Source organism: Harpia harpyja, chromosome 2 (genome assembly GCF_026419915.1).
Source record: "Harpia harpyja isolate bHarHar1 chromosome 2, bHarHar1 primary haplotype, whole genome shotgun sequence".
Lineage (NCBI taxonomy): Eukaryota > Metazoa > Chordata > Aves > Accipitriformes > Accipitridae > Harpia > Harpia harpyja.
In genome coordinates, this window is record NC_068941.1 from 65509587 (window position 1) to 65537086 (window position 27500).

General features: G+C 35.7%; 1 protein-coding gene across 3 annotated transcripts in view; it reads left to right on the forward strand.

Annotated features, from left to right (window-relative positions):
* ARAP2 (ArfGAP with RhoGAP domain, ankyrin repeat and PH domain 2) overlaps positions 1-27500 on the forward strand; it is a 132682-nt gene that overhangs the window by 50675 nt on the left and 54507 nt on the right. For all 3 annotated transcript variants that reach the window (XM_052780283.1, XM_052780284.1, XM_052780285.1), the window contains exons 9-18: positions 5086-5201; positions 6378-6577; positions 7366-7451; positions 8130-8312; positions 10052-10226; positions 11822-11956; positions 16914-17058; positions 19421-19523; positions 20183-20381; positions 22447-22510. In XM_052780283.1, the coding sequence (XP_052636243.1) occupies positions 5086-5201; positions 6378-6577; positions 7366-7451; positions 8130-8312; positions 10052-10226; positions 11822-11956; positions 16914-17058; positions 19421-19523; positions 20183-20381; positions 22447-22510 (1406 nt within the window). The remainder of the gene's footprint in view (positions 1-5085; positions 5202-6377; positions 6578-7365; positions 7452-8129; positions 8313-10051; positions 10227-11821; positions 11957-16913; positions 17059-19420; positions 19524-20182; positions 20382-22446; positions 22511-27500) is intronic.

The window sequence follows — 27500 nt, forward strand, 5'->3', positions numbered from 1 at the left end:
AGCACAGCCTGTCTCAGGGTAGCTTTTGCCTATGGAAAGATACTACATAATAGAGAAAGCAATTTTGTACACTGATAAACAGTTTATAGATTCATGTTAAAGGTAGAAGTTATATAATTTCACAGTTTCTATACAGATAACAGGTTTTCATAGGTTATGTCTTTTTCAGACAGGGGTGATAGTGACAGCAGGACTCAGACATTATTATCATTCCTCCTTCAGGAAGGAAGAACAGCTTATCAGAAAGCAAATACTCATCTCATAGTTAACTACTTTCCCCATTAGTATTTTTAGCCTTCAGTTAACTGTGCTGTTTAGTGAATACTTTTGTTCTATTATATCTGTAAAGAAATTTTTTTTAAAAGCTCTTATGGTCAACCCGTTTTTCAGCCTTTCTTCAAGTTCGTGAAGGTAGTAAAAATATAGACATTTAAGACATATGTATATTTACAAAAAAACCCAACCCTCAGCTTTGTGCATTTTTGAATCTTCTTAAACTTTTCTTCGTTTGTCAGAAAGTCTAACACAGTTTAATCTATCTGAAACAATAAGCCTTCAGTCTGTAGAACCAAGACAATTCTTATTCTGAAAAGATATTGCTTGGTCTTGCCATCAGTACATTTTTGTATAGTGCTTGAATGGCCCTATTGTCCTCTTGTGTGCTCAAAGTGAATGAATTTATCTTTCGAAGTGGAGAATTTCTTTCTTCCCTGTACCAATTCCCACTTCTCTTTCTGAAGGAGAGAACAAGACTGCACTCCTGAAAGCATATAATTCTGAACCTTGAAAATTAGATTCCAGTGTACCTGTTTCTCACAAAGCCTGGTTTATTCCAAGTGTTGTACAGTTACTGTAAAGAGTTTGTTTGGATCATTACAGAAATAACTTCACTCTAATGTACCAATGAAATTGGTTAATTTGCCACAATCTTCGGTTCTGAAAAGTGTATTCCTCACTTCTAATTTCTTAACCTTTCTGACATTCCTCACACTGAAATTCAGTACTGCAAGTTCCTATGCACTTGCTGAATTTAAAACATAATAGTTATTCTCTCTTCAGTGGGACTGTTCATACACTGCATATGTGTGCAAATTTTGGAGGGTTGGTGCTCCAGCTAAAGGTAAAGACTTTCAAATTAATGCATTTCATTTCTAGAGTGCTTTCTTAATTCTGCATTGTTAAGTTCAGTACGACAAAGTTTGGTGTCTGTTCTCACAGACATAAATGTGTGCGATCCTGGCCTGCAGGGTGCTTCCATGCAGCCTGCTCCCTTTTTGCTCCAAGAAAAGTGGGTGCAGCTAGCTGCTTGAAGGCATAAAAAAGAAGAGACTGAAGGGAATATAGCATAGAGATTTTCAAGAAGTAACAGTATGGAATAGGTAGATGAATAAAGTTCAGTTACCGTTCATTTTCTTTAACGTCATTTAATGAAATTCTCAGTTATCAGGCAGAAAAACCCTAACATACGTGCACAAAAGGAACTACTTTTTTGTGCAATTAGTATTTGGGAAATCTATGAAGTAGGTTGCTGTGGAGGCCTCAAAGCATGAATTTGTTTAAATTCCTTGAGGATGTGGCGTCTATGGCTAGTAAGTATGATGGCTTTGCTGCAACTGTTTGTTCAGGGACTTTATGAGCTGGAAGTCCTTAGACTGCTGGAAGCTTATTTGGGAAGATGACAATGTACCTTTTCTTATTTACATTCTTTTTATGACAGTTGCCTCTAGTGAGTGCTTAAAGGGAAGCTACTGCACCAGGTGAACTTTTGATCTGGGTCAATATGGTAGTTATTATTTCAGTTGTCTTCATTACTCATCATTTACCTTAAGTAAACTCTAATCTGGACCTAAGAGTATATTGAACTGTTATTAACCATGGCTTCTGGCAGTCATTTAGCTGTTATTTAATAAACAAAGAATGCATTGCACTGTTGTTCAGGTACAAGTATAGTCTTGTTACCTGTCCTTTAAAAATCAGGACTTCTTAAGGCCAATTATTTGAAATAATTGAAACCTGCATCCAGTTTACATCTTAGAAGTGTAAACCACTTAATTCTAGAAAGGTAAAGGTTTGGGTTGTTTGTTTTTTTTTTTCCTTTTGCCCATTTGATTTAAGACACTGCTGCTAATAGAAATAAAAATTTAGTATTTTTCTATCCTCATTCTTTTTTTTACTGTGTATTTCATGCTTCTGTTTTTCTCACTGGTGATGTCTGACTTTAAGAATGCTTCACTGTTACAGAGCATGCTGTCAAGTTAATACTCAAAAAGATTATTCTGCCCACTCCTTTCCTATAGAACTGATCTTTGAGGATGAATTAGGGACTGTAGGCTTCACAGAACTCTCTGCTGTCTTCTAAGGCAGATGTGTCAGTGGGTCTGAAGATGAGGGTAGAGAATAAAAATGTCTATGTTACAGGATATGAGGGTAGAAGAAAGGTAGAAATATTAAAAAAATATACTGTATGAGGAATGGCTAAGCCAGGGTACTTGTTGAAAAGTTACTACTTTTTATAAAGGTTTGTGCTGAAATCCACACCTGGGTTCCACACCATTACTGTCAAAGGTAATGGAAGGTAAAAAAAAAAAAAAAATTCTTAATGAGAAGTCTGGCAAGGAAACGCTAGCTGACTTATCCCATACTATGTTTAATTAGTGGAAATTATAGCGTTTTAAAAATCTTATCTTAAAATGGACTCTATAATGCCTTTCAGGGCATAATTCTCTCCAGCGCTTCATGTGATAAAATTAGTACTTCCACTTGTGCGTAGACCCATATGCGTGTTTTATGTCAGATTTAGCCTTATCGGTCATGGCTAAAATAATATTTTTATTTGCTCATACCTGAAATAGGGGAATGAAGCGAAAAGAGTTTTGTGCAGTTTTGGTGGGTTGACCCTGGCTGGATGCCAGGTGCCCACCAAAGCCGCTCTATCACTCCCCTCCTCAGCTGGACAGGGGAGAGAAAATATAACAAAAGGCTCATGGGTTGAGATAAGGACAGGGAGATCACTTGGCAATTACCTTCATGGGGAAATTAGTATAATTTATTACCAATCAAATCAGAGTAGGGTATTGAGAAAATAAAACCAAATCTTAAAACACCTTCCGCCCACCCCTCCCCCCTTCCTGGATTTCTCTACCTCCTCCCCCACCAGCAGCGCAGGGGGACAGGGAATGGGGGTTGGGGTCAGTTCGTCACACATTGTCTCTGCTGCTCCTTCCTCCTCAGGGGCAGGACTCCTCACTCTCTTCCCCTGCTCCAGCGTGGGGTCCCTCCCATGGGAGACAGTCCTCCACAAACTGCTCCAGCATGGGTCCCTTCCCGGGCTGCCGTCCTTCAGGCACAGACTGCTCCAGCGTGGGTCCCCTGCGGGGTCACATGTCCTGCCAGAAAACCTGCTCCAGCGTGGGCTCCTCTCTCCATGGGTCCACAGGTCCTGCCAGGAGCCTGCGCTAGCTTGGGCTTCCAATGGGGTCACAGCCTCCTTTGGGGGCATCCACCCGCTCTGGGGTCCTCCACAGGCTGCAGGTGGATATCTGCTCCACCGTGGACCTCCATGGGCTGCAGGAGGACAGCTTGCCTCACCGTGGTCTTCCCCATGGGCTGCAGGGGAATCTCTGCACCGGCGCCTAGAGCACCTCCTCCCCCTCCTGCTTCACGGACCCGGGGGTCTGCAGGGTTGTTTCTCCCACATATTCTCACTCCTCTTGCCAGCTGCAATTGCTGTTGCGCAGTAACTTTTCCCCTCCCAGGGGTGCTACCACCGTCACTGATGGGCTCGGCCTTGGCCCGCGGCGGGTTCATCGTGGAGCCGGCTGGCATCAGCTCTGTTGGACATAGGGGAAGCTTCTAGCAGCTTCTCACAGAAGCCACCCCTGTAGCCCCCATGCTACCAAAACCTTGCCACACAAACTCAATACAGACATACCTTCTCCATATGAGCTTTATTGGTCACAAAATTTGAAAATCTTACAAAGAGAAACTTGTTAGTGATGCAGGTTTAAATACGTGTTTACTAGAAAAACAATCCCCTCTGCTCAGGCAGGTAACTCTGAAGCTTTTCCCCTCCAGGGCTCATACATTTATCAGCCCATACCCAACCACATGTTATGTGAGAGGTAACTTAGTGAACATCTTGCAGATGGTAAGGTATGTGGATTTGGCTTTTTGCTTGGGTGATGCAGTTTGTTTTTGTTTCTGACGCAGTTACTGTTTCCAAGAAGTATGCTAATATTACCAGAAATTAAACTTCTGGAAGTGACTACCATTAGATGAACATCTAAATCAGTTGAAGGAGGAGATACTGATGGTGTTCCGAATAGATGAGAAATAACATATGTGCCTATCAGTGTTTCCAAAATGCATGCATTTGAGAGAGCCTCACAAGAGCTCACTGAACGTTTTATTTCCCAACTGTGTTAATGTGAGATTGATTTTTATTTTAAGTATGTTATTCCGTGCAGGGGAAAAAAAATAATTTCTCTTGGTTTAAGGCAAAAATGCTTAGCATTTCTAATAATTGAGCCACAGATAACCCTTTGTCTATTTTAGCTGCTGTATAGTACTTTTTTTCAAGGACGTTTGGCATATTTAGTTCTTGTAATACATCAGAAGCATGAGCAACCAAAGGTTTAAGAAAGAATTTCATACATAATATATTTTATTTTGTTAAAACAGTCTGTTTAAAAGCAGGCAAAAGTGCTGTCAACAAGAAGGATTTAGATTTATAAAAATTACTTAGTCACTAAAGCACTATCTAAGCTAGATACTTCCATAGTTTTGGATCCACATTTTAATGCAATCTATTTAACCTTTTTTTTTTTTTCCTTTATTAATAGCTACAGTGTGCATTTTTTCTCCCACTAACAATCAAGTAAGGTTATTCTAGCAATTAGAAGCACAGTGTTTGGACAAAATTTGGTATAGGTTTATTTATCTGTTAATGAATTAGAAGGAGCTTGCATGTTGTGGCCAAAATGTGTATTACTGACCTTGGATTTTTGGACCATGCTGATTTAATTGTTCTATACATTTTTGATTCTTGAATGATAAAACCCTGAACTCTTATTGTCTTTTCCCTAGGATTTTAAGACAGGATTTGGTATCACTATAATCCCTATGAACGTGGCAAATGTAAAACAAGTGGATCGGACTGCAAAGCAATCTTTTGAAATAATTACTCCTTACAAAAGCTTTAGGTGAGAACTTTAATATTATACATTACAAAATATGCAAATAACTAGTGCACTAAAGAAATACTTGCTTCATACTACAGTGACGTACCTAGTTTGGATGAAAAGGTAATGTTTTTATTAAGAATGCCCAGCATTTAAAAAAAAAAACAGAAGGATTTTCTTTCTTTTGTTTAGCTGTGTGCTTCATCTGTTACCTGCCTGACTAGACATCTGTGCCCACAGATTCGTATTTTTATGTAGCTGCCTTTGTTCATTCTGTGCAAGGGCAGAAGAAAAAAAAGGTCAGTTTAACAACTTGACTCCATCTTAAAAGAATAATAAACTGCAGTAGTGAAATAATGCTGCATCCATTTAATATTAAGCATTTTATTCAAAAAGAAAAGAATCACTCATGCCATCCCTTGTAGAAATCCTTTATTGAAATCAGTAGAAAGTTTCACTTTGGCTGATGCTGTGACGTGTAATGATTTTTAAGAAAATAAAAGCATATGCTAATAAAAGCCTTTTGTTAGGTGTTGTAGTGTTTCTTAAATGAAATCTCAGTAACGCAGCAGAAGAAGAAATCACTTTGTTCTCCTGGGCTTGCTAAATGTTAGCAAAGATTATACTTTCATTCTCAGTAGACTAGAGGAGCAGGTAAATTAGTCTTGATCAGTGATTTGAATCTGTGGCTAGTTGGTAGATAGCTAGTTCTTTGACTTTCTCTAAGCTATCACCATTTTGGTGCTTGCTTATTGTTATTTATATTTTTCAAAAAGATCAATTTAAACAAAAAGCATTTTTTGGATGTTGTAGTTAGCAAGTCCATTTTTACTCATCAGTAAGTCTCCCTGTTTCCTTTGGTCATTCTATGCTTTTGTTAAAGTTCAGGCTTTAAGTTTGGTATGTGGTAACACAAAAAGATTGAAAGTAACTCAGGAACGTAACTTGAACGTTACCAAAGCTGTGTAGCTCATGCTAGTAGTGGTTTTGTTGAAACCTGAACACAAAAATACAGGGAGTTTTCATTGACTAAAACCACAAAATAACACATTTCATCTTAGTGTTTATATCTGTGTAGGGGAAGATTTTTTTGACCGTGATTTTGAGTGTAAATGTAATAAATAAGAGAGACTACAGACTATGTTTAATTGGGCTTTAAAATAAAGATCAATAACACAGAAAAGTCAATTGTTTCAGCTTTACAGCAGAGTCGGAAAGAGAGAAACAGGACTGGATTGAAGCACTGCAGCAATCGATAGCAGAAACTCTGTCTGATTATGAAGTAGCTGAGAAGATTTGGTTCAATGAGTCCAACAGGAGCTGTGCTGACTGTAAAGCTCCCAGTCCTGACTGGGCATCCATCAATCTCTGTGTTGTCATTTGTAAGAAGTGCGCAGGTAGAGTAATTAATGACAGGCTGTGTGGGTTCTACAAAATGTCATATTTGCATATCTGTGTATGTCCTTGAATTGGCTTTTTTCATTTTTACAGTGCCATCCTTGTGAAAGTTTTGACAAACAAAAAGTGAACATAACTTTTTTTTTTTTTTTTTAAAATAATACACCAAGGTCATTTTATTCTAAAGCACTTCCATGCATAAATGACAGGTCTGTAAGGTGATTGGTTTCCCTCAGATGAATAATCCTTCACAATTAGTGGAAATTAAGACACACTAGCACTTTGTGGGAAATGGCTGGCTTTTGCAAGGCTGGATGCCAAAGGATAACAATTTTCAGTGTTTAATTTTGGGGTATTAATTCTGTTATATCAGGGCATATTTTACTGCTAATAGGGATATCTTTTTCAGATACTACTAGAAATCTAGTTCTATCATGCTTTATATTTAAATATGTGCTTAAGCAGTAGATTCAGGGAAATAGTTTATAACCCTAGGCTTTCTTTCAAAACAAACCCTCCCAAAAGTATTTTACATCAGACAGCCTACTTTGCTTATTTATTACTATCAAATGTAATCCACTTGTTTGTTGTGTTGTGGTTTGGTTTTTTTTTTTATATATTTGGGGTTTTTTTGCTGCTTTTATTTTATATTCAAATTTCAAACCCAGCCTTTTTAAAAAACAGCAATTAGAATAAATCTGTCTTCGTTAATTTTTTTTGTTACCTCAGCAGAAGAGAAACCAAGTTTAAGTGCTTTAGTTCAGTAAAAATACTCTTGGAATTTCAGGGCAGCACAGATCTTTAGGACCAAGAGATTCAAAGGTCCGGAGTCTAAAAATGGATGCTAGCATTTGGAGCAATGAACTTATTGAGGTATGTTGTGATATTCTAGGTCTTTGTTCCATCTTGAAAACTGCTGTATCACTAGGAGTTAATTATTGCTTTAGTCACAAGAAAACTGAACATATAGCAGCTAAATAACATGCTGCTGTTAGAGTAAACTTGATGTTTCCAGGAATAATGTACCTCTGTGTCATTCAAAATACTCATTTTGATAACCATCTGTACAATTTCTTTTAGTATTTCTCCAAGCATCTAGTTTTTTGGGAGGAAAAGAAATTAAAAGCTTTTGGAGAGCAATCATGATGGGCAATATTGGGAAGGAGAAAAGAAAGGAAACTTCTCACTGTCAATGTAGTTGCTTGAGGTGTTAAAAAGTGGTGCTGATTGGGAGGGTTGAGTCGTCAGTGTTTTCTTTAAAACATATGCTAGTCTTTTCTGATGTTTTACTTGTATTTTCTAATATGAATTGAAATGTTATAACTGGTTAGCATTGTAAAGCTTAGTTGCTATTGATGGCAAATGATGACTACAGACTTTATTATTAACTTATAGATGACCATAGGCAGTGACTGAGAAGGGCTTCCGTCTCCTGCAGGCAATTTTCTTTTCTTTAATAACTTTCAACTTTCAGCAGCTGAAAACTATTTAGAGGATAGCTTCATATCCTTCATGCTATTTTCCTTATTTTTTTTCTTGCACCTCATCCAGCTCTTCATCATCATTGGAAATAAGAGGGCAAACAGTTTTTGGGCAGGAAATCTTCCTCCAGATGAAGAGCTGCATATGGATGCCCCTGCAGAAAAAAGGGTAGCATTCATTACACAAAAATACAAAGAGGGAAAATTCAGGAAAGCACCTTTTCCCTACAAAACCAAGGAACAGTTGAATAAGGTAATACTAGAATGGGTAAGCCCATACCATACATTTTGCATTTTATTGTATCTGTGTGCAATTTCGTCATCTTGTTAAACTAGTGAGAAATAAATTCAGAATCCAGAGTAAGGTTCTCACAGTGCTGAATAAGGCTTGTTTTGGAGCCTTTGCAGGAGTCATTTTGTGATTTCTTAGTTTCTAAGTTTTTTCCAGTTAGTTTGTTTGTGGAAGGTTATGGTATCTACATGGTGTCTGTGATACGTCTTCCAGAGCCATCAATGAGTATGGATCTTTATTTTTCTTCAAATGCACGCTCTAGGAATGCAAATTCCCACTTCTTTAGATTCCTTCTTTACGTGTTTTTGATATCTTGTATGTCTGACATCTAACATTCCAGTACATTCGATGATTCAGTGTTATGGTGAAAGTAGCTCATGCACACTTACGTAGTAGCTTGTAGCTAATTGAAAATGAAACAAGCTAAAATTCATGATGAAAAATGTGTGTTCTCAGTGTTTCCTTTTACACAGATAACACAAATTCATTACAGTTACAAAGTGGAAAATGCTAATTATAATTATCAATTTCTGTGCAGTTTTTGATATCTGTTGATTTCAGAGTCATGATTGTTTAGGGTTTATGAATACAGAAGACTTTAAATGCATATATATTGCAATGCTAACGCATTCAATTACATGAGTCAAATTGTCTCAAAGGGTATGCAGAGATTGTGGGGAGGCAGTAACATTTAGAAGTTACTGTGGCTTGAACTTGAGAGGTCTCATTTGTTCAGTGGTTATTGTGTTTTCCGTATGTTTTATAAGTCGTATGTTAGTTATACACATAAGAAGTTAAAATAAGGGCATATAAAGAATAGTTGCATTAAAACACCTCTAGCCAAAGTATAGAACCATCTCACTGTATAGTTTGAATTTAGTTTTTCTGAAGTTATTGGAATTGGGAAACATTTTTGAGCTTCATGGGGAGCTCTTTATGTCTTTGCAAAATAAAACATTTGGTTTGTTTTCTATTTATTGGTAGCAGCTGTGCAAGAGACTTGACTTAACACTGTAACTGAGGACCACAGAAAATAACTTGGTGTTTTACAGGCTTGATTTTTCTGAAGTCTGTATTTTTTGTTGGTGGAGGGGGGAAGGGTGTCTGTCAGTTAATCATTTCACCACTGGGAAAAAAATATCAGATGTAATGGTCAAATTCTTTATAGAGACGTGAAATTGCAGTGTAGTAAGGTGGTCATTGCTGAGCAATTCTAGAATTTTTACTGAACTGTCTGCCCTGTCATCTCATGCTTACTGGATGCTTGTATGTTTATTAAAACAGCTGAATTTTAGAGTAGTATTCTTGTGTTGAGTGACTTTTTCCTTAATCATTTCAGAAAAATGCATTCATTAAATAATTTAAATACATATTAAATCATAGAAATTGTTATGGAGTTGATTGCTGTAATTGTGGAGCTACTCCTAGTTTTAAGGTTTTGGACCAACTTTTTGAAAGAAAGTTAAAAAAAAAGGTTTGTTATGTTCATTATGTTTTTGGGTTTTCTTTTGTTGTTGTTGCTGCGTTTTTCTAGATTCAGACCATACTTCATGATTCCTGCTACTTCTTAATGTTTATGGTCTTTGAAAATGCAGGGGAACTATATTGGAGGTGAAAGGATTTGCATCTAAATTACATGTACTTGTTGCCAATAACTTTCTAATTTGAACAGACTTCTTATTTTCCCTCTCCATGATAAGGCCCTGTGTGCTGCCGTGGTTAAACAAGATGTGCTAGAAACTCTGATGTTGCTGTTTAGTGGGGCTGATGCTATGTGTGCCACTGGAGACCCTGTTTACAGTACTCCATACTTACTAGCCAAGAAAGCTGGACAAAGACTGCAAATGGAATTCCTGTACCATAATAAGTTCTCAGGTAGGATACAATGTCTTTGTTTTGATCTTCTAATTTTATATTGAGCAAAAGGGAAGGAAGGAAGGAAGGAATTCAGAAGAAAAATTGGCATTGAGTTGAACATCAGTGGTATAGCGGAGGGGGGGTTGTGATGCCATTAACTGTATTTCAGCAGACAGTGTATGTAATTGTGTACAAGTTACTTTTATTTTGCTCAGAAATCAAGTTTAGGACTTTAAAGAAATAATAAAAAAGCCAGTGATAACTCATAGGCCTTATACCCTTATTTATAACACAGATGAAAAATGTCATCTGCTCTGCCAGTATTATCAGGCTTTTACTGGAAAAAATGGGTATATACAGTTAACATGTATCTAAAGTATTTGTCTGGGGATTTGTTTTTTCTTAAAAATTATTTAATTTGATATCTGCCCGTACTGCACACAGACTTCCCTGTCTTTTCACAAACTCTCCTCCCCTAAAAAACCTCACTTCTTGAACCTGTAATATGATCTATCCCAGGAAACTATTTTTTTTTTTCAGATCACAACTTCTGTAACAGCTTGGAGCACATGATAAACTTCAGCCTTGAAAGTCAACAGTTCTGGCTGCAGTGTGTGACATTTATGAGGCTCTTGAAAACAGAAAGCTATTCTTAAAAATAAATAAATAAATTGTAGAGTACGGATGTGCCTGAGCTTACCTTTTAAAAGGGCTGTACAGCATATGAAGCAGTCTGGGAATGAAAGTTCACATGCAAATTTACACTGGAAAAAATTATCTATGCTATACTGCAGCCAGTGTTGTGGACATACTCCTGGACCAGCTTTCCATTGTCTTATGCCACTCTGCAAAGTAACACTGCATAGGCTGAACAGCAAAAGTTTTAGTGGGAAACGCAGGAATGATTTAGGGCTTCCTAGAGCAAACACAGTGCTTTAAGTTGTGCCTGAGCATTGCTGTGTCACAGGTGCCAGGCACTGGATTGTAGGATGTTGAGCTCAGTCACGTGCAAACATACAGCTATGGTTTGTGGTTTTTTTTTTTTTTTTTTTTTTTGCTGGCTATGCTCTCAAGTGGTCCTAAGGCTATAGAGAGGTTTGCTTGTCTTGGCTCTGTCTTTTCTACTTTTAGCCTGCCAGCCAAGGCAGCATCACCATGTGCTGTTGCTAGTGTTTATTCTTGTCTTCAGGGAAAGGGAGGTCATTGCAGGTTGACAGTTATTCTCCGAATCATTGTCTGTCTGCTGCCAGAATTGGTGGTAAACTTCTAGATAAGCCCTCAAGAGAAACAATTCCCTTCTGTTGAAGTGTGTTACATAAGGGATGAAAATAAAAGCTTAGTACACCAGAAAACTGTGTTTTAGATTACATTGGCAAGCAGTGGTAGACAACGGCAATGTTGTAACAAATGTGAACCAATTTTTTTTTATGAATACGTAAGAATTTTACTCTAATTATAAAAATAAATCAGTAAGATGTATCTGTGTTGTAGTAAAAATATTACAGAGCAACTACATATCTACAGATACGCAGTTAGAAAGACCTGTGGAGAAATGGTTATAACTGATATAACTGAAGTTCTGTATGTTACTTACTCCTTTTGTCTTTTAATAGATTTCCCAAACTATGATACTTGTTTTGAAAGTGGCTTCTCTGAAGATTCCTCACATTCCACCTTTCTTTGTGAATTCTTATACAAAGTTTCTTCTAATACTGCTAAGGTTCTTACAGAGAAGAAATTAAAAGAAGGTATTTCACTTTTACTTTGTATGTATGTATTTGAATAATACAGGAATATGTATGGTTTGGATGAATTTGATTCTTTTTAACTTCTTGCATTACCTTTTAAAAAGATAAAAGGTCTGTGATATGATATATCCTCGTTTGATTTGGTAGACCTCTTTCAGATAAAGAAAATACTGATTGTCTTGTTCTCTTTATGCAGTGGTTGACAGTAGAAGAAAACTGAACAACTGAAAAATTACTCAGTTAACAACAGTTACTGCTAAATAAAAAACACTTAGAAATACTTCTCAGTTTAATTATATATAGATGGATGCTACTAACTGCCAAAAAGTAGTTTCCATCTAAAATGATAATATTCCAGAAATCATTTAAAAGTTTCACTGACTTCTTAGTAAGAGTCCAAGTGGCTAACACCTAGGATATTTCTCAAGCTCACAAATTTTAAAAGTATACTAAGTAGAAATGAGTACTTCCAACAACTTTACAACAAATTGAGTTTTGTAGGGTGAAAATGTGTGTATGTCACAGTAGATATACATGGTCTTCTGTGTATATCGGTCTTCTGTGATTTCTTTTTTTTTTTGAGAGATGTTAACAGATAATTTTCTTAGCTTTTTTTTTTTTCCTTTTTCTCCCTAGTTTTGTTCCTATATTTTTCTTCCATCTAAACAAACAAATTATGTGGATTTTTAAAATCCAGGCTGAGTCATGGTTGAGTTTATTACTCCTAAAATCTTGACACAGCATCCTGTGTTGGTATATACGTATTTTTGTATGATTATGTCCATATTCTTATGGTGTATGCTTTTAAGACCTTTAGTGGAGATTAAAGCATGTTAAAGCACATAACTTCTATTTAAATATGCTTTTGAAGAATCTATATGTTAGTGTGGGTCGAAATTCTTGAAAGCATCAGGTGATAAACAGAACTAATCCCTGATCACAGGCATTTCCCATCAACTTTGCAGTTGTTAACAAAGACACCTGTTGTGGCAGAGGACTGCTGCTAGACAGGACTTGCTTGAGGATTGTTCTGAAACTGCACTGAGCTTATTCAGGAAAGAAAGGAATAACTGCAAACCTCACTACTAAAGTAGTCCAGACCTTGTCTTCTGCATTGTGGGTATCTATATCTATATTAGTAAAAAAACTTTAAAAAAAAAAAAAAAAAAAAAAAGACCCCCCAAGGCAATACTACTGGTCTCTTCTAACACAATGGTATGCTAGAAGTACAGTATAAGTTTGTAAATACCTGTATAGATTGAAGATTTAGCTATAAATGCTCACAGAATGTCTTCTGTAGTGCTTTTTGGGGAGATGCAGTGGGAGTGAGCATCATTAGTAGGATGCCTTAACAATATTTATGAAGAAACCCCTCAGACAAGAAACACCTGAATTTTGACTGTCTTCCATAAGTTTTTAGTGGACAGAAATGAATCTGCTTTGAAAGCTTGTAGTCAATTGCTTAGCATTGCACTGAGTACTTGGAGGAACATACAGTAAGTGGAAAGGAACCAGATTTCATTCCGCTCAGGTTTTGGCCTCTGAAATTGTGATGGTGTCTTGTAGATAGTAGATGTTCTGTGGTTTGGTTTTTGGGGGGATTTTTTGGGGGGGTGTTTGTTGGCTTTGTTTTTGCATTAATGTTGAATTACCCATGTGTTTGTCAGGACTGATGTTTTTGGGATGGTGCTTTACAGATACTTAGGAAGATAGCTTTCCCTGACCATTTGCAGTTCAAGAAGACAAATGACAAATGGGACAAGGGAGGAAGGTGTAATAATAATATCCTTTCAACAACAACAAAAACCCTGTGCAATTTTGAATTAGAAGCTGCTCTTGCTTGAGGGCTCTTGCTTGAGGGCTCTAATATATCTCAGCCATGTGTAAGAAGTATTATGACAAAAGGGTTTTTTTGCTATTTAAAATATAAAACACATGATCTTTTTTTTCCCTTCTGTATTAATTTTTTGCCCTACATCAAGAGCTGTTTCTACCTTTATAAAATCTCATTAACATGAAATAATATGGGATATGCATATCACGGATTGTTGGGATTAGGTGGCAATATTTTTTTTTTTTCCTTCTTACTGTCTTTAGAAAATAACGTGATGGTTAGAGTACTAATGTGTGGGAGATACAGTTTCAGTTCCCTCTTCTGCCTGTAAAGATCCAAATAAGAAGGTCACATTACCCCCAAAAATGACCTAGCTGTTTAGTTGTAGAGAAAAGAAATAAGCTTTCCTGTTGAAGCAGTTCTGACTTGCTGCGAACTAACTGGGCCAGAGAGGGAGCCACCATTCTCTCACTGGGGATTACAGCACTTGTCTAAATTTTGGGCCCAGTCCCAAAGCGCATTGGGCTTTTGAACTACTGATTTATTTTTTTTTTTTAATGCTGTTTGTGGAAAGGGCTGCAAGCCAGAATCCTGTTAAGCTGTCTAACCATTAAACTACCGTTAAGTTCTTCCTCAGTGTTACGAATCTCTGAGGCAGTTGTCAGCCTTGCCTTTAGTGCCAAAGGCTGAAAATTAAGCGCTGTGTTTGTTGTCACAGAAAACTGTTATCCCTTTGTGGGCTGAGCCCTAATGGTAAAAGGATACTCAAGAAATCATTCAGTGCTGTGAATTGAACCCAGGTTTTATAACAAGCAGGTGGAACACCTGGCAATATGGTCTAGTTTTTCATTATGTTTCAGATAATGCAGGAGAAAGAGTAAGCCAGCTTCGTGTGTACTTATCATTATAGCAGCATCAGTGGTTTCAGCAGGCGTGCATAACTTTTGAGGAAGGTTGTTGTTAATTAATAGCTGTTGATGATCAGCAGGAAGAGAGCTCAAACATTGGTGCTATTTTGATGTAGTGGATCCAAAAGTAAAGGTTAGAGGTTTAGTGGCTCAGGTTGATTTTTTTTTTTTTTTTTGCTTCTGTTTTTAGTGTAAAAGGTTTTATGGATCCCTGTTAAAAGCCTTGAGGTTCCAAAATCATCCTTGGGCGTTGTAACAGTTTAATGAATATTGAAGCAGTGAGCTATTTTGTAGAATAGGCTTTGCGGGATGGGAGGGGGGAAAGCTGGGGGACGAAAAAACCTAAACAATCAAAACCTCTGTAAACCTATACATTTTCAAATGCTTTATCTTTTGTTTATTTTAGTATTTAAAATGTGTATTTAGACAGAATATAGATAGAACTAGATAGCAAATAGCATGATGCAAATAAATACTAATGAAATAGTACTGAGATATTTATAAAACATGTATAAATCACATAGCAAACAACAGAAAAACTAATTGGATGAAATATCAGATAACATACTAAGTATTGGCTAACTACAACTGCAGTTTGGTTTTTTTGTTTGATTTTTTAAATTTTTTTTTCCAGAGCTATTTTACCAAATTCTCACAAATACTTTACCAGAATCTTTGCAGCTGTATAGGAATTTTAAGACTGTAGAAATGAACAGAGTATTTTCTCTTAGGACCTGCTTCTCTGCAGTGGTGGGAATAGATGCACCTCAAATTATATTCTGAGAACTAGATGTAAGCTAGAATGAATGCATGAATATTTTGAGTAGCAGATAGTCATTAATATGCTATGTCATGTGCTGTATTCATATTTTAGGTTCATAAGAGGAGTAGACATTTGGTCTTAATTAAATATGCCAAATAATACTTTTAAGTTGCTCTGCAGATTTTTTCCGCTCCACCTTGGTTGGTTTTGGGGGGGAGGGGGGGGTTGGTTTTTGGTTTTTTTGTTTGTTTGTTTGTTTGTTTGTTCTTTTTAAAACTGCAGAAGGCAATTACTGGATACTCCAATATATCTAATTCAAAGTTATTTGAAGGTAGAATTCTTAACTAGGTAATTTAACCATGCTCAGCAACTGTAAATTGTTACATGTTGAAAGCACCCTACAAATGTTAGCATTCCGTAAACGACAGTGTTGCTAAATGAATTTACCCTTGCCAGCTATATATGTGAATAGCAACAAGAGAGATCTCCAATTCATTACAATGTGAACATGCCATCCTGAAATGGCTATAGCTACCGCCTGTCTACAATGCATCCATTTATCTCCCCCAGTATACAGTAATAAATTCTGTACAATTTCATTACTATCTGACACTTGGGCCTGCAGTAGGAGAGAATTGAGCTCAACCACTGATGTACCTAGAAAGGGTTGTTCTGTTAGTTTTTCTGTTCTTCAGTTTGTCATCCTGGTAGCATATTTTTAAAAAAAAAATTAATCATGTTAAATAACACAGCTTCTGATAGTGTTGCCCTTGTGTTTTCTAGTAGTGTGCAATGGATACAAGTTCTGGCATGTCTGACATTATTTTTTCTAGACTATTTGAAAGGCTTAAATTGTTTTCCTTGATCTTGTGACAGTGAGTGGACACCCAAGCATTACCAAACAATGGAAGACAGGTTGACTTGGTTTTGGCCTCTAGCTCCAGTAACATGAAAGAAAGAGTAGCCCTTTTTTGCTACTGCATACCATGATTCACTCACTCATTTTGCTATCAACTCTTGTCAGAATATATTGTTCTTGTAGCTTTTAGTGTTTCGAACTTTGTAGCATGATTTCTTTTTGCTTCTTTAACTCTCTTCTGCTAAACATGGTAAGATGGTATTGTGTACTAGCTTTTCCTCCATCAGGTTCCACAGCAAGTGAAGTAAGAGCCCTATACAATGGTAAAGTTAACTTATGAAGCCATTTAATATACTTGTGCAGTAAAAATAAGTGTTCTATTCTTAAATTACCATGTGCTAGAGTTTCTGTAGGTTAAGTAGTATCAGGACAGACATTGAATTCCTGGCGCACTGAAGTCAATGAGACTGAGGTTGCATCATAATTGTATTACTGTTACAATAGAGCTATGCATCCTGTGAGGCAGCTTCTATAGGAAGAGGTAATTTTTATTATTATGCCAACTAACTGTTCTCTTACTACTTTAATCGCAGATTGCAACAAAAGATGGTGCACTTTGGAAAGTGGCTTTCTGAGCTACTATGAAAATGATAAAACTACCACTCCTAATGGTATGATTGATGTCAATGAAGTTATCTGTCTTGTACTGCACAAGTCAGGCTCCTTTTTAAATAGAGGGTAGGTTCCTATATTAATATTTCATTAAACAAACTCAGGTATTTCAAAGATTTTATTCTGGGTTTTCAGAATTGTTCATTTGTTCCTGTATTTTGAACATGCAATTTAGAAAAAAAGCTGAGTTGTTTTATGTTGACTTCAAGAAATAAGTGCAAAGTGGTATTTGGGGATTTTTTAATTGTTTTTTTTTTTCATAGTGATATAATGAAAATGTTAGGGTAATTTAAAAGAGCAGCATAAATTAGATACATCTGTTTCTTATTAGAACTGTAATGCATATTCTCAGTGCTTAAAAGGTTACATGATGATAAATTGAACACTTAATACTCATTTTTCTTTCTGGGATTGACCTCTGCCTCAAGTCAAAATGCTTGCTTTGTTTCTTACTGATAATAATGCAGCAGATTAGAGTTCGCCACAATGCTTTTGGTTTTGGTCACAGATCTATTGGTCTTTGAAACCCATTCTTTGTTCTGCGGCTGAGGACAACAGTGTAACTGTTGAACATTGTGTTAGTTTGAAGATAACTTTTTTGTGGTCTTGTTTTTCTTGTATAACTCTCTCACATCCCATTTGTGCATTAAAAACATCACGTGGAGATTCACCTAAATCTGAGTTGCATCCCAGTGATACTTGATTTCTTTAGGGCAACATTTTTATTTATACTTTGGATCTGTGTAACAAACTCCATAACACTTCCTTTCAAATTTCTTTATGTGTGTGTGTATGTAAAATAACAAGACCTTTCTACAGTATAATACTGTAATACTTGTAATTACAAAGCAAATGTGTCTGCAAAGAAAACAGAGTCTATTCAGTAAGCTTCTGGAAAAGATAATGGGAAGAAAGGACTTTAGCTACTATAGAGGTAAAGGGCTTTCAGAGGGGAGATACCCTGAAACGTGGCGATGCCTCAACATGCTGTAAAATACAGTGGAGATGGCCTTCACTGTTCTGCAGTAGCATAGCTTTGTGGTATCCAGAAAAAAGAAAAATACCACTTTCTTCTTCTGTCATTGAATCTAACCTATTGCTTGCTACAGCTCCAAATGGTTCCACTTCAGGCTAATACCTAAATTAAAAACATGTTGGCTGAATATTTCACTTTCAGGGAATGACTAACCTCCTGCTGTACTTTACCTGTAATTGGGTAGTTTTATGAGAAACTTCCCTAAATTTGATATTTCGTGTAGTGAAATAATCAGTCCGTAAAATGTCTACTCTATTAGTCAGAATTAAGTATTTACATATAATTTTCAAAGTGGTTATTGAAAATGAGAGAACTGACTCATGTTCAGTTCTCCAGATGTAGACAAATCTCAGTCTTCAGCACTGAAAGGAAAAAGCATACTCCATCTATTTGGATTCTAGGGAGAGGTCACAAACGAAATCATACTATAAATTGGTGAACCATGATTTATAAGTTAAAGACTGACCCTAAGTCCAACAAGACATTTATTTCTTGAATTCCACACCAATTTCAGCTGGTTCGCTTTTTCTTCTTTTACTTTCCTTATTATTTGTCAGTTAAAAATGGGAAAACAGGATCCATCTGTTTAAATAATGATAGACTTTTTAAAAAGAAAAAAACCCAAGAAACACCCACCCAAAACCTTGAAGAACTTCTTGAGCTACAGCAAATTCAAAGCATAGTCATAAAGACAACAGAACCAAACTCTTCTTGGTGGTGGCAGGCATTACAACAAGTGGCAGTGACCACGCATTTCACCCTAGGAGGTTCAGGCTGGATGATAGGAAAAGCCTCTTCATTAGAAGGGTGGTAGAGAACAGGAAGAGGTTGCTGAGAGAAATAGTAGTCTCCATCCTTGAAGGTTTTCAAGGCTTTTTATTGCTGTTCGATGGTTAGTGATAGTCCCGCTTTGAGCAGATTAGACCAAGTGACATCTAAAAGTCCCTTTGAACCAACATTTCTATGATTCTGTGGTAGCTTACAACTTCCCATTCAATGAGTTGGTCTGCTTATATTAAACCTTAACAAAATGTTTTGAATGCATCATAAAAATATACTTGCTGAAATCACATGAACTTGCAAAAGCAAAAAATTCCCGTGAATTTTAATGACTATATGTGAACATTTTCATTAATTTCAGAATTACTGAAAAAACTATTATACAGTAGCCTCTAAACACGTATTATTGACCTGAAAAGCACTTTGATTGTGTTGTGTTATAAAATACTCTGTTATTAGCTGGGTTGTGCTTTTAAGATTGGAGGAGAAATGCAGATGGATTCCATTCCGTAGGTATAAAATAATGAAAAAAGAGAGAGAGAAATGGGACTTGTGTGTGTCTACTGTTATGAAGACTAAATACAGCTGCCTTTTTCCTCTTGCTTGCTTTAGGGACATCTTTACCTTTGAAATCTACTTAATGTCAGAACGTGTTTTTCTATTTGGAGCTGAAACTGCATATTCACAAAGAAAATGGACTTGGGCAATAGCTAAGGTAATACTGATAATTATCTTTTCCAGTTAGGCCAGGAGCCTTTGCACAAAGAATAAAGTGTCATTGTTAGCTTAAAATCCTCTGAGAAGCCATTCTTGATGAATACTGATCTATCGTGTGTGTAAAGGTTTCTTGTGCAGCAGGAAGAAATAACTTCTGTGATTTAATGTTTGAAACGATAATAAAATAAAACGGAAAAAGAATTGAAGCAACATTTTAATGCCGACCTTAAGAATATATTAAAGGTGCTCTAGTATAAAGACATACACTATATGAATTTATTTCAGCCACGTTGTTTATGGTTGCAATTCTATTCCTTTATTTGCTGAAACAGAATTCATAAAGCAGTACTGTATTTTATACAGTACCAAATGCTAATAGTCCCATTACTAATTAAATCAATTGTAGTTTAAAAAGCAAAAATGGTTGAATTGTAGAGTATGAATGGAAAAAATGTTATACTTGATTTTATAATTTAAATTTAGTGTATATATGGGTTTATGAATGATAAATCTGAAAGTCTTTATTTTTTTTATTTTTTTTTTTTAACTGTGGCTTTCATCCTTGAATCTTATAGATTTGCAATATCTTGATTTGTTTTTTTTTTAGGGGAAGAGGGTTTTTTTTCTTCATCTGACTCACCCCATTTTCTTTGGTAGCATTTTGTTCCTCCTGTGGCTGAATGCTTATTAGAGAGAGACTGTGACCTGATTGGCCAGCTGTACTACAAAGATTGCCATAACCTGGATCAGTGGAGAAAAGGCTGGTTTGCTATAGAGAAGTCGAGCCTTTATTTTTGTCTTGAAATGGAGAATGCTGAAGAAGACTCCATATATCTAAGGAGGTTGCAAGAACTAAGTAAGAATTTTGCTTAACATCTAGAATTCAGGAAATACTCTACGTAATTAATTCACTGTTAAGGACATTTCTGTTACATTTTAAAGTCATAAACATTAGGGAGCTCAGTAACCATTTGCATGAGCCAGATGCTCTTCCAATTCTCATCTATAATATGGAGTTGGTAAAGTTCTGTCTTGGATTTTTTTCCCTACTTAGTGGCACACGTTAGAGAGATTTTTCACAGCTTCATAATGAATGAAGACAATTTTTGTTCCAGTTGCAGCACTGTCTTTCTTACAAGAGTATAGAATTGAATAATAATATATAACCTTTTGGGATTATTGTCTCATATTTTTGACAGGGCAGAAATACTCACTGCAGAACGTATTCTTGAGGTGATTGACAGGCCTACTTTTAAAATACTGAAATGTACTAGAAAAATTATAATTCTCTTGGAAAACTATTTCACAGACTAATAGACTTCTTTTTTTCTGATACTAAAAATATTCTTTGCTCAATATCATGACGTGGAAAGATAAGAATATTTATACAAATGGTCTTCTATGACCAATTTTATATCATTGTCTGTAATTATGCTCTGGATCCTCTTTAAGCATATCTGCCCTACTTGGTTTTATATTGAACAAGACACTATGTTATGTAGGAAAGTAAAAATAATATGAGATTTTATGTTAAAGTAACATAGAGAAGATAGTTTATGTCTTTATTGATGATCCTCTTTGTAAATGCTGTCAGATTGCAGACTGTTTTGCAGGAACTTGCCTAAATGCCATTGGGCTTTCTACTGTTTATTTACTGCCAGCTTACATTTGCTGTGAATAACACCATGAAGGTGGTTTTTAATCAGGAATATTTTTATGCCTCTAGCTATCTTTTAAGTTGTAAATACTTTTTGATCTTGATTCAAAATTAAAAGGTTAGGCAGTAGGAGAACTGTTCTGATATTAATTTTTATAATGCAACTGTAATTGCTCCTACCCTAATCATATAAGCATCCAAAAACTGTGTGTATCTCAAGTATAGAAATGAAACACACTTTTAGCTTTTGGTTGAAAATAGTTTTCGCTTGGGTTTTGATTTTTAAATATTAGTTGTATAACAGAGTTGTATTTCTTGGAAATATTATATATCCATACTCCTATCTTTTCTTTGATTTCTGGTTTCCCCTAAATAAATCTGTTCCACTATTAAGACTGAATCATATAAATGAAACTTGCCAAATAATGAATCATGAGTGGAAGTATGGTCACTTACCTTCTTGATATTTGACTCAGTAAATGCAAATGAGGCCAGGATTATGTGTGATACAAAAAAATCATATAATATGCATCAGAATAGGTTTATTGAGCTTCATTGATATTCAGGGCTTTACTGTCTCTGGGAATTAGTTGAGATAAGACGTGGATTATATATAAGACCTAAACTTTGAAAGAATTAACTTTTCAGAATTTTAAATTAGTAAACAGGTTACATTTAATTTACTGTTTGTAGTGTAGTATAGTGCACAATATAGTTTTATAAGCACTGTTACTGGAAACTATCCAGATGTATTTTCTGTATTATGTAAAATGTAGGTGTTTTGCAGGGTGCTTTTTTTAGCAGGAATAGCATAATGCAACATAAAGAAGGGTGGCAGTGATCTTCACAGTATAATATAACGTTATGTTATTGTAAATGTCTGCAGCCATTAGGGTACAAGTAGATTAATGGATTAAAAAATTCAGCTTACTTCTGAATCTTTGTCTTCTAAAACTTGTAAATACAAGTTTAATTTTAATATAAAAAAGCACTGTAGCATGTTTTCACACTTAAAGTACGTGTTTAACCTTTCTTTATAATTTTCTGTATTATTTTTTCTTGTAAATGTGAGTGTATTGTGGTGTTTTGTGGAGTACTGTTTCTATTGTCAGCAGCATTCTTTATTTGTAATGTTTAAGAATTTCATGTTCCTTTTGTCACTGAAGAACATTTTGAAAAAACATATCTATATGTGTATGCATGTGTTTGTCTATATATATGTGTCTGTGTAGATCATATGAATGTGTATGTGTTCTGTTTTCAGCAATCAGTACTGTGATGCAAAATGGAGAGAAAATAGATGTCCTGCTGCTCGTTGAAAAAGGAAGGTAAGGTTCCCATCTGAATAAAGCTTTGATCTGCTTTTACATTGATGTCTTAGAATTCTTGCTGATCAGTCATGGAGCTTTTTCACTTGTGGTTGCTAGAGAGAGTAAATTTGCAGACTTTTTAAAGGAGGGAAAGTCTTTGTGTATTAATTACATTTTATGTCTGTGTCAGGAAATGCTAACAAGTACTGCTTAATTAAAAGCAGTTTTCCCACTGAGAAAATTATTCCCAGTCAGATTAGTCTGCCAATAATGGTTTCTTCAAAAGGACCTAACTTCTTTTACTCTGTAAAGAAAGAGTACCTCTTTGGAGCATTTACCACTTCTCAATTTTTTTATCACTCTTATGTCCCAGAATTCTGTGTCTCCATCTGTGTAGGTCAGGATTGAAAGGGTATGTATGAGTCCCCTGGTTAGTCTTATTGTAATGTCTGATCTCAGTTAACAACATACTAGTAGAAAAAACCATACTTGTGAAGCAAACGTATCTGCTTCCAAGTAGGTAATATTCTGATGAGATGACTCTGTCAAATATAGTGATATGGGAGGTTGAAACCTGAAGTGAGGTAGGATATTTCTGCCTCATATAGGGGTACAAATTTAAAGATGAAAATAATTCTTATTTTGTAATAGTTTGGTTTTTTTTTTTTATTTCGGGGATAGATTATTGGGCAAACGTCTGGGTAAGAAGTGGTGCAGTGTTTACACAGTCTTCTGAACAACCAGTAATAGGTTAATAAAGGACGATTGTTTTTCTCTTTGTTGGGGTAACAAAAAAACCCACAGATAACTTTGACATCTATTCAGAGTTGGAGAAACTTGGAGAAACTCATTGTAACTTGTGTGTTCTGAATTTTAACTCTTCCTAAGATACTGTTCTGGAATTCAGTAAAGTGATGCAGATCAGAAACAAACACTTTATCCTGTTGGGTTTTTTTCAAAGAAGAATATTGAAAGATTCAGCATTAAGTAAGCTGCATAGACCAACAGGGAACCAGAGGTATCCTATTCAAGGTGCAGTCCAATAGATGAATCAAACTGTGCAGCTAATTTCATATGTACCAGTGCTGAGCAAAACTTCTAGCTCCAAGTCAGCTTTTATTATTTCTTTCATTATAATATTTCTGTCAAGTGAGGGTAAGTTTTCCCTGAACTGCTTTAATGGTTTAATGGAAATTCTGAATTATTTTAAAATAATTTCAACAGGGGCAGTGGCTGATTTATGGTGGCTATGAATATATTTAATTTTTCTTCACTGAAGTCTGCCATAAAGAATTTAAATGCATAGTGTTCACATTATCTTAACCATTAAAAGCCATATGGGTGTATAAGCTTTGGCATAGTGATTCTTGCTTAGGATATTACTCCAAAAGTATCCAGGTGTTCAGCCAGTTGCACGATACTGCATCTTGCAGTGATAAGAAGTTTAATGTGTGAATGGGGAAAATGATTAAGTATAAAATCACCTTTATCTTTAGACTCAATTATTGTAAATGGAAACAAAACCAGCAGTCCTCCTTCTGCCCCTCCAAACCCTAGATAAATTAATTAATACCCTTGAGATGTCGTCAGCAGCAACTAAATGAGATACCATACTTTCTAGGTTTTCCTATTTTGTGTGTTTTATAGCAGTGCTTGTCTAATGCCAACTTTGGCACAGATTGATCACTTGGAAGGGACCCTATATACTGATCTATTGACAGCTTTCATGTTAATTTTTTAGTCACTTAAACACAGGTTAAATGATAAAATCTGAAAAAAACCAGTATTGCAAGAATGAAACAAAACAAGGAAGATTTTTCCAGAATTAAGTTGGGAAAAAACCAAAATAATGCCCCCCTTTTCTGCATAAAGAAATAAATGTGGTTGATGTCTTACAGCATCTTGCTAAATTTTATTAGAAGAAACGATGAAAATACCTTGAGTATTTTCCTACTGAAACTCATACTGTTCTTCTGTTGTTTTTGTTACTGACTTCAAACTAACTTCCCATTACTTACAAATACACCTTTTTTTTCAAGTCTCAGTCATTGTGTTGATTAATTAGGGAAAATCATACATTACATGTATCATATACCTTTTTCTTTGACACTTTTTCATATGTCTACTCTAGGCGAAAGAATTTCTTAAGTTGTTACAAATGGACTTCTCACTTAAGAGTGATTGCATACGCAAGTAAACAGTTTCAGAACTATAAAAACTTCAACTCTTACTGCTGAAATAATTATAATGTAACAAATCTATGAATTCTGGACTTTTTAAAAATACTTAGTAAATTTATGTGTATGTTAAATTCTTGGGGTACATAAATTTAACATTCATCTGATCCATAACTACTGAGAGGAAGAGTTTACATTGATTTTTGGGATGCACGGTGCATAACACTTTCCTGTATGCATAACACTGTATAAAATACAAGAATTCAGAGAGAATACTACCAAAAGGCATGTGAGATTTTTCTGAAGTGTTTTAGGTATGAATACAATCCAGTCCCCCCCCTTTTTCCCCCCTCTTCCTCTACCCTGTTTTTTACTTAGCACCTTGCTGTTCAGTTAATTCTCTATCTGACATGTTCAGCGAATGAAGACTACCAGCTCAGAAATACGAAGTGGTAATTATATTATACATTGCAAAGTAATAGCATATTATGAGAGGCTGAACCAGGCTAAAACATTTTCAAAGCAACAAGACTGTTTCTCTTTTGAAGATTGTTGCTGTTTTTGAAGCTCAGTGTACTTCCTTAATTTTCACAATAATCCTAGACTTTTTATAATTCTAGATTTTTTTTTTTTCAGATCTCAAAGATGTTTCGTGTTTGTCTTTGGGTATCTTTGCTAAAGTAAATTAGAGAGGAACACACTCCCTTTTATAGCACCTATTGAAATTTTATTGCACTCTGATCTCTGTTGGAACATATTGTCCCAACTATCTCCAACCCAGCTGGAAATCCTGTCTTTCACAACACTGTTTCTTTATGCCATAATCAGGTGGTCATTCACCTTGTCTTATGTTCCGCTTTCATAGTTAAGATGCTTCTTGACTTCTTGCTAGAAGTGGCAAACCATTTTCCAAATTTCTGTGTCTGACAGTTCCCTCTGTCACACAGAGATGTCCTCTGGTTTGCTCCATACTCAGTCTGCGTTTTTTTTTCCCCTTTATCTCTGCTATTTGTAAAATTCATGAAGTGACTGGTGATACTCGATCTCTTGTTGCCATCCAGATAGAAGTTGCATAGTAAATAAGTGAAGAAGCTACTCCTGTGTAGCTCAAAAGAGGTCAACAGAGAAGTCTGTACATTGAAGAGAGGAAAGGTGTCTGAAAACAGCTGTATACAGTAATTTTAAAATACATCTTCTATATATAATGTAATGTAAAATCTCTAATGCCATACTTTAAGGAAAAACAGTTGTGCAGACAATTCAGTTTCAAATGTTTCTTTTTTTCTGTAATCATTTAAGCGCTCTCTTAGGTGTCAGTGAATGTTTTCAGACCATAATGTAATCCAGATGGTGCTTTTTTTTTTCCTGTTATGCTTCTTTTGTAGTTGGCTCTTTCTTATTATAGATAGTAAACCTTCCCTGCATACTGGCACAATTTCTTTATGCTGATGGTTCATTAATCACAATGCTTTCTTCTTAACCCTTTGATGATAGTAGTAAGATTTCTTGTAAAATGCAGTTATGAGCACAAAATTCTAGAATCCAGAAATAATCTAAGACTCAGATGAGTGAAAGGACTTGTGCTTCCAGTATGAAGTGCTGGATGTAAGACCCTTAATATCCTTTGAAGAAGTATTGCTGACCTTTGTTATATATCTGTAATTATTAGTGGAATTTCTATGCTTTAGTTGCAGTTTGATTATTCCAACACAATTTCATAGCAATGCATAGCTTCTTAGTACCTCTGTTTTCAGACACATAGATTATTAGAATCACTTGAAAGTTGCCGGAGGGCACTGAGTTGTGGTGATGTCTGTTTCTCGCCCTTCTTCCCCACAAACCTTACCCAGAATCACTTAGTATCACTGCTTTCCCAGTGCAGAGTTGTGCAACAAAGCATACAGACATAGCTAAAGCTAGTGGACTTTGCAAGATGGGGTAAAGGTAAGCGTTTGCACTGTTGTGGATGAAGTGTGCTCACATATGCTGTTTGTCTGACTGTTGGTGCAGAAGGATGTGATGGTAGTCCATGATAGAGTTGAAAAGCTTAACAGTAACTTCCTTCATGTTGAGACTAAGTGATCATGGACTGCTACAGTCATATGTGCCAATTCAGTTGCCTCAATTCACTAAGGCAGAAATCTACACTGGTGGGCCTTCTTGTTTGTTTGAGTACTTAAATTATTAATTTTTTGGGTGTGGACTGTATGTGCTTCACACTTAGCAGAGCAAAAAATGTGCCAGTATTCACCATATAGTCACTATTGCTATTTGTTATGAAGTGTGTGCTATTTATCAATTTTTTGAACTGGAAGAAGTTGCACATGTATAAACATACTGTAGAAGGCACTGAATTTATATTGTAGGAATGCATTTCAGTTCAGAGTCTGCAAAGTAGTCAGTCTGCATGATAGCTAAATCTTTGTAAACATTACAGTAAAAATTCTTTCAAACATGAGTACTTCTATAAGCTTAGAAATATTCTTGACATTAAGTTGCTCAGTTTTGTGGTACATGGGACATCAGTACACTTCGCCTGTGTTTATATGCTTAGTCTTAAGCCTTGCATTTAATAGAACTTTATATTTTGGTAATTTGTTCAGTGAGAAATACATGTATTTGTTATTACTTGTTACTACTGTCTCTTGAAAACTGTGTGGAAGAGATGATGACATTGGCACGAAAAGCAGAAGCTAGATCTGCAGAGCTGTGTCTTACCTCATGAAATTCTGTAGCACTTCTGCTGTGCTTTGAGGACAGTTCTGCTTAATGCCACCTTCCAGGTTCATGGTGATCAACAAATGGTTTCCAAGTAGGAAAAAAAACCTTTA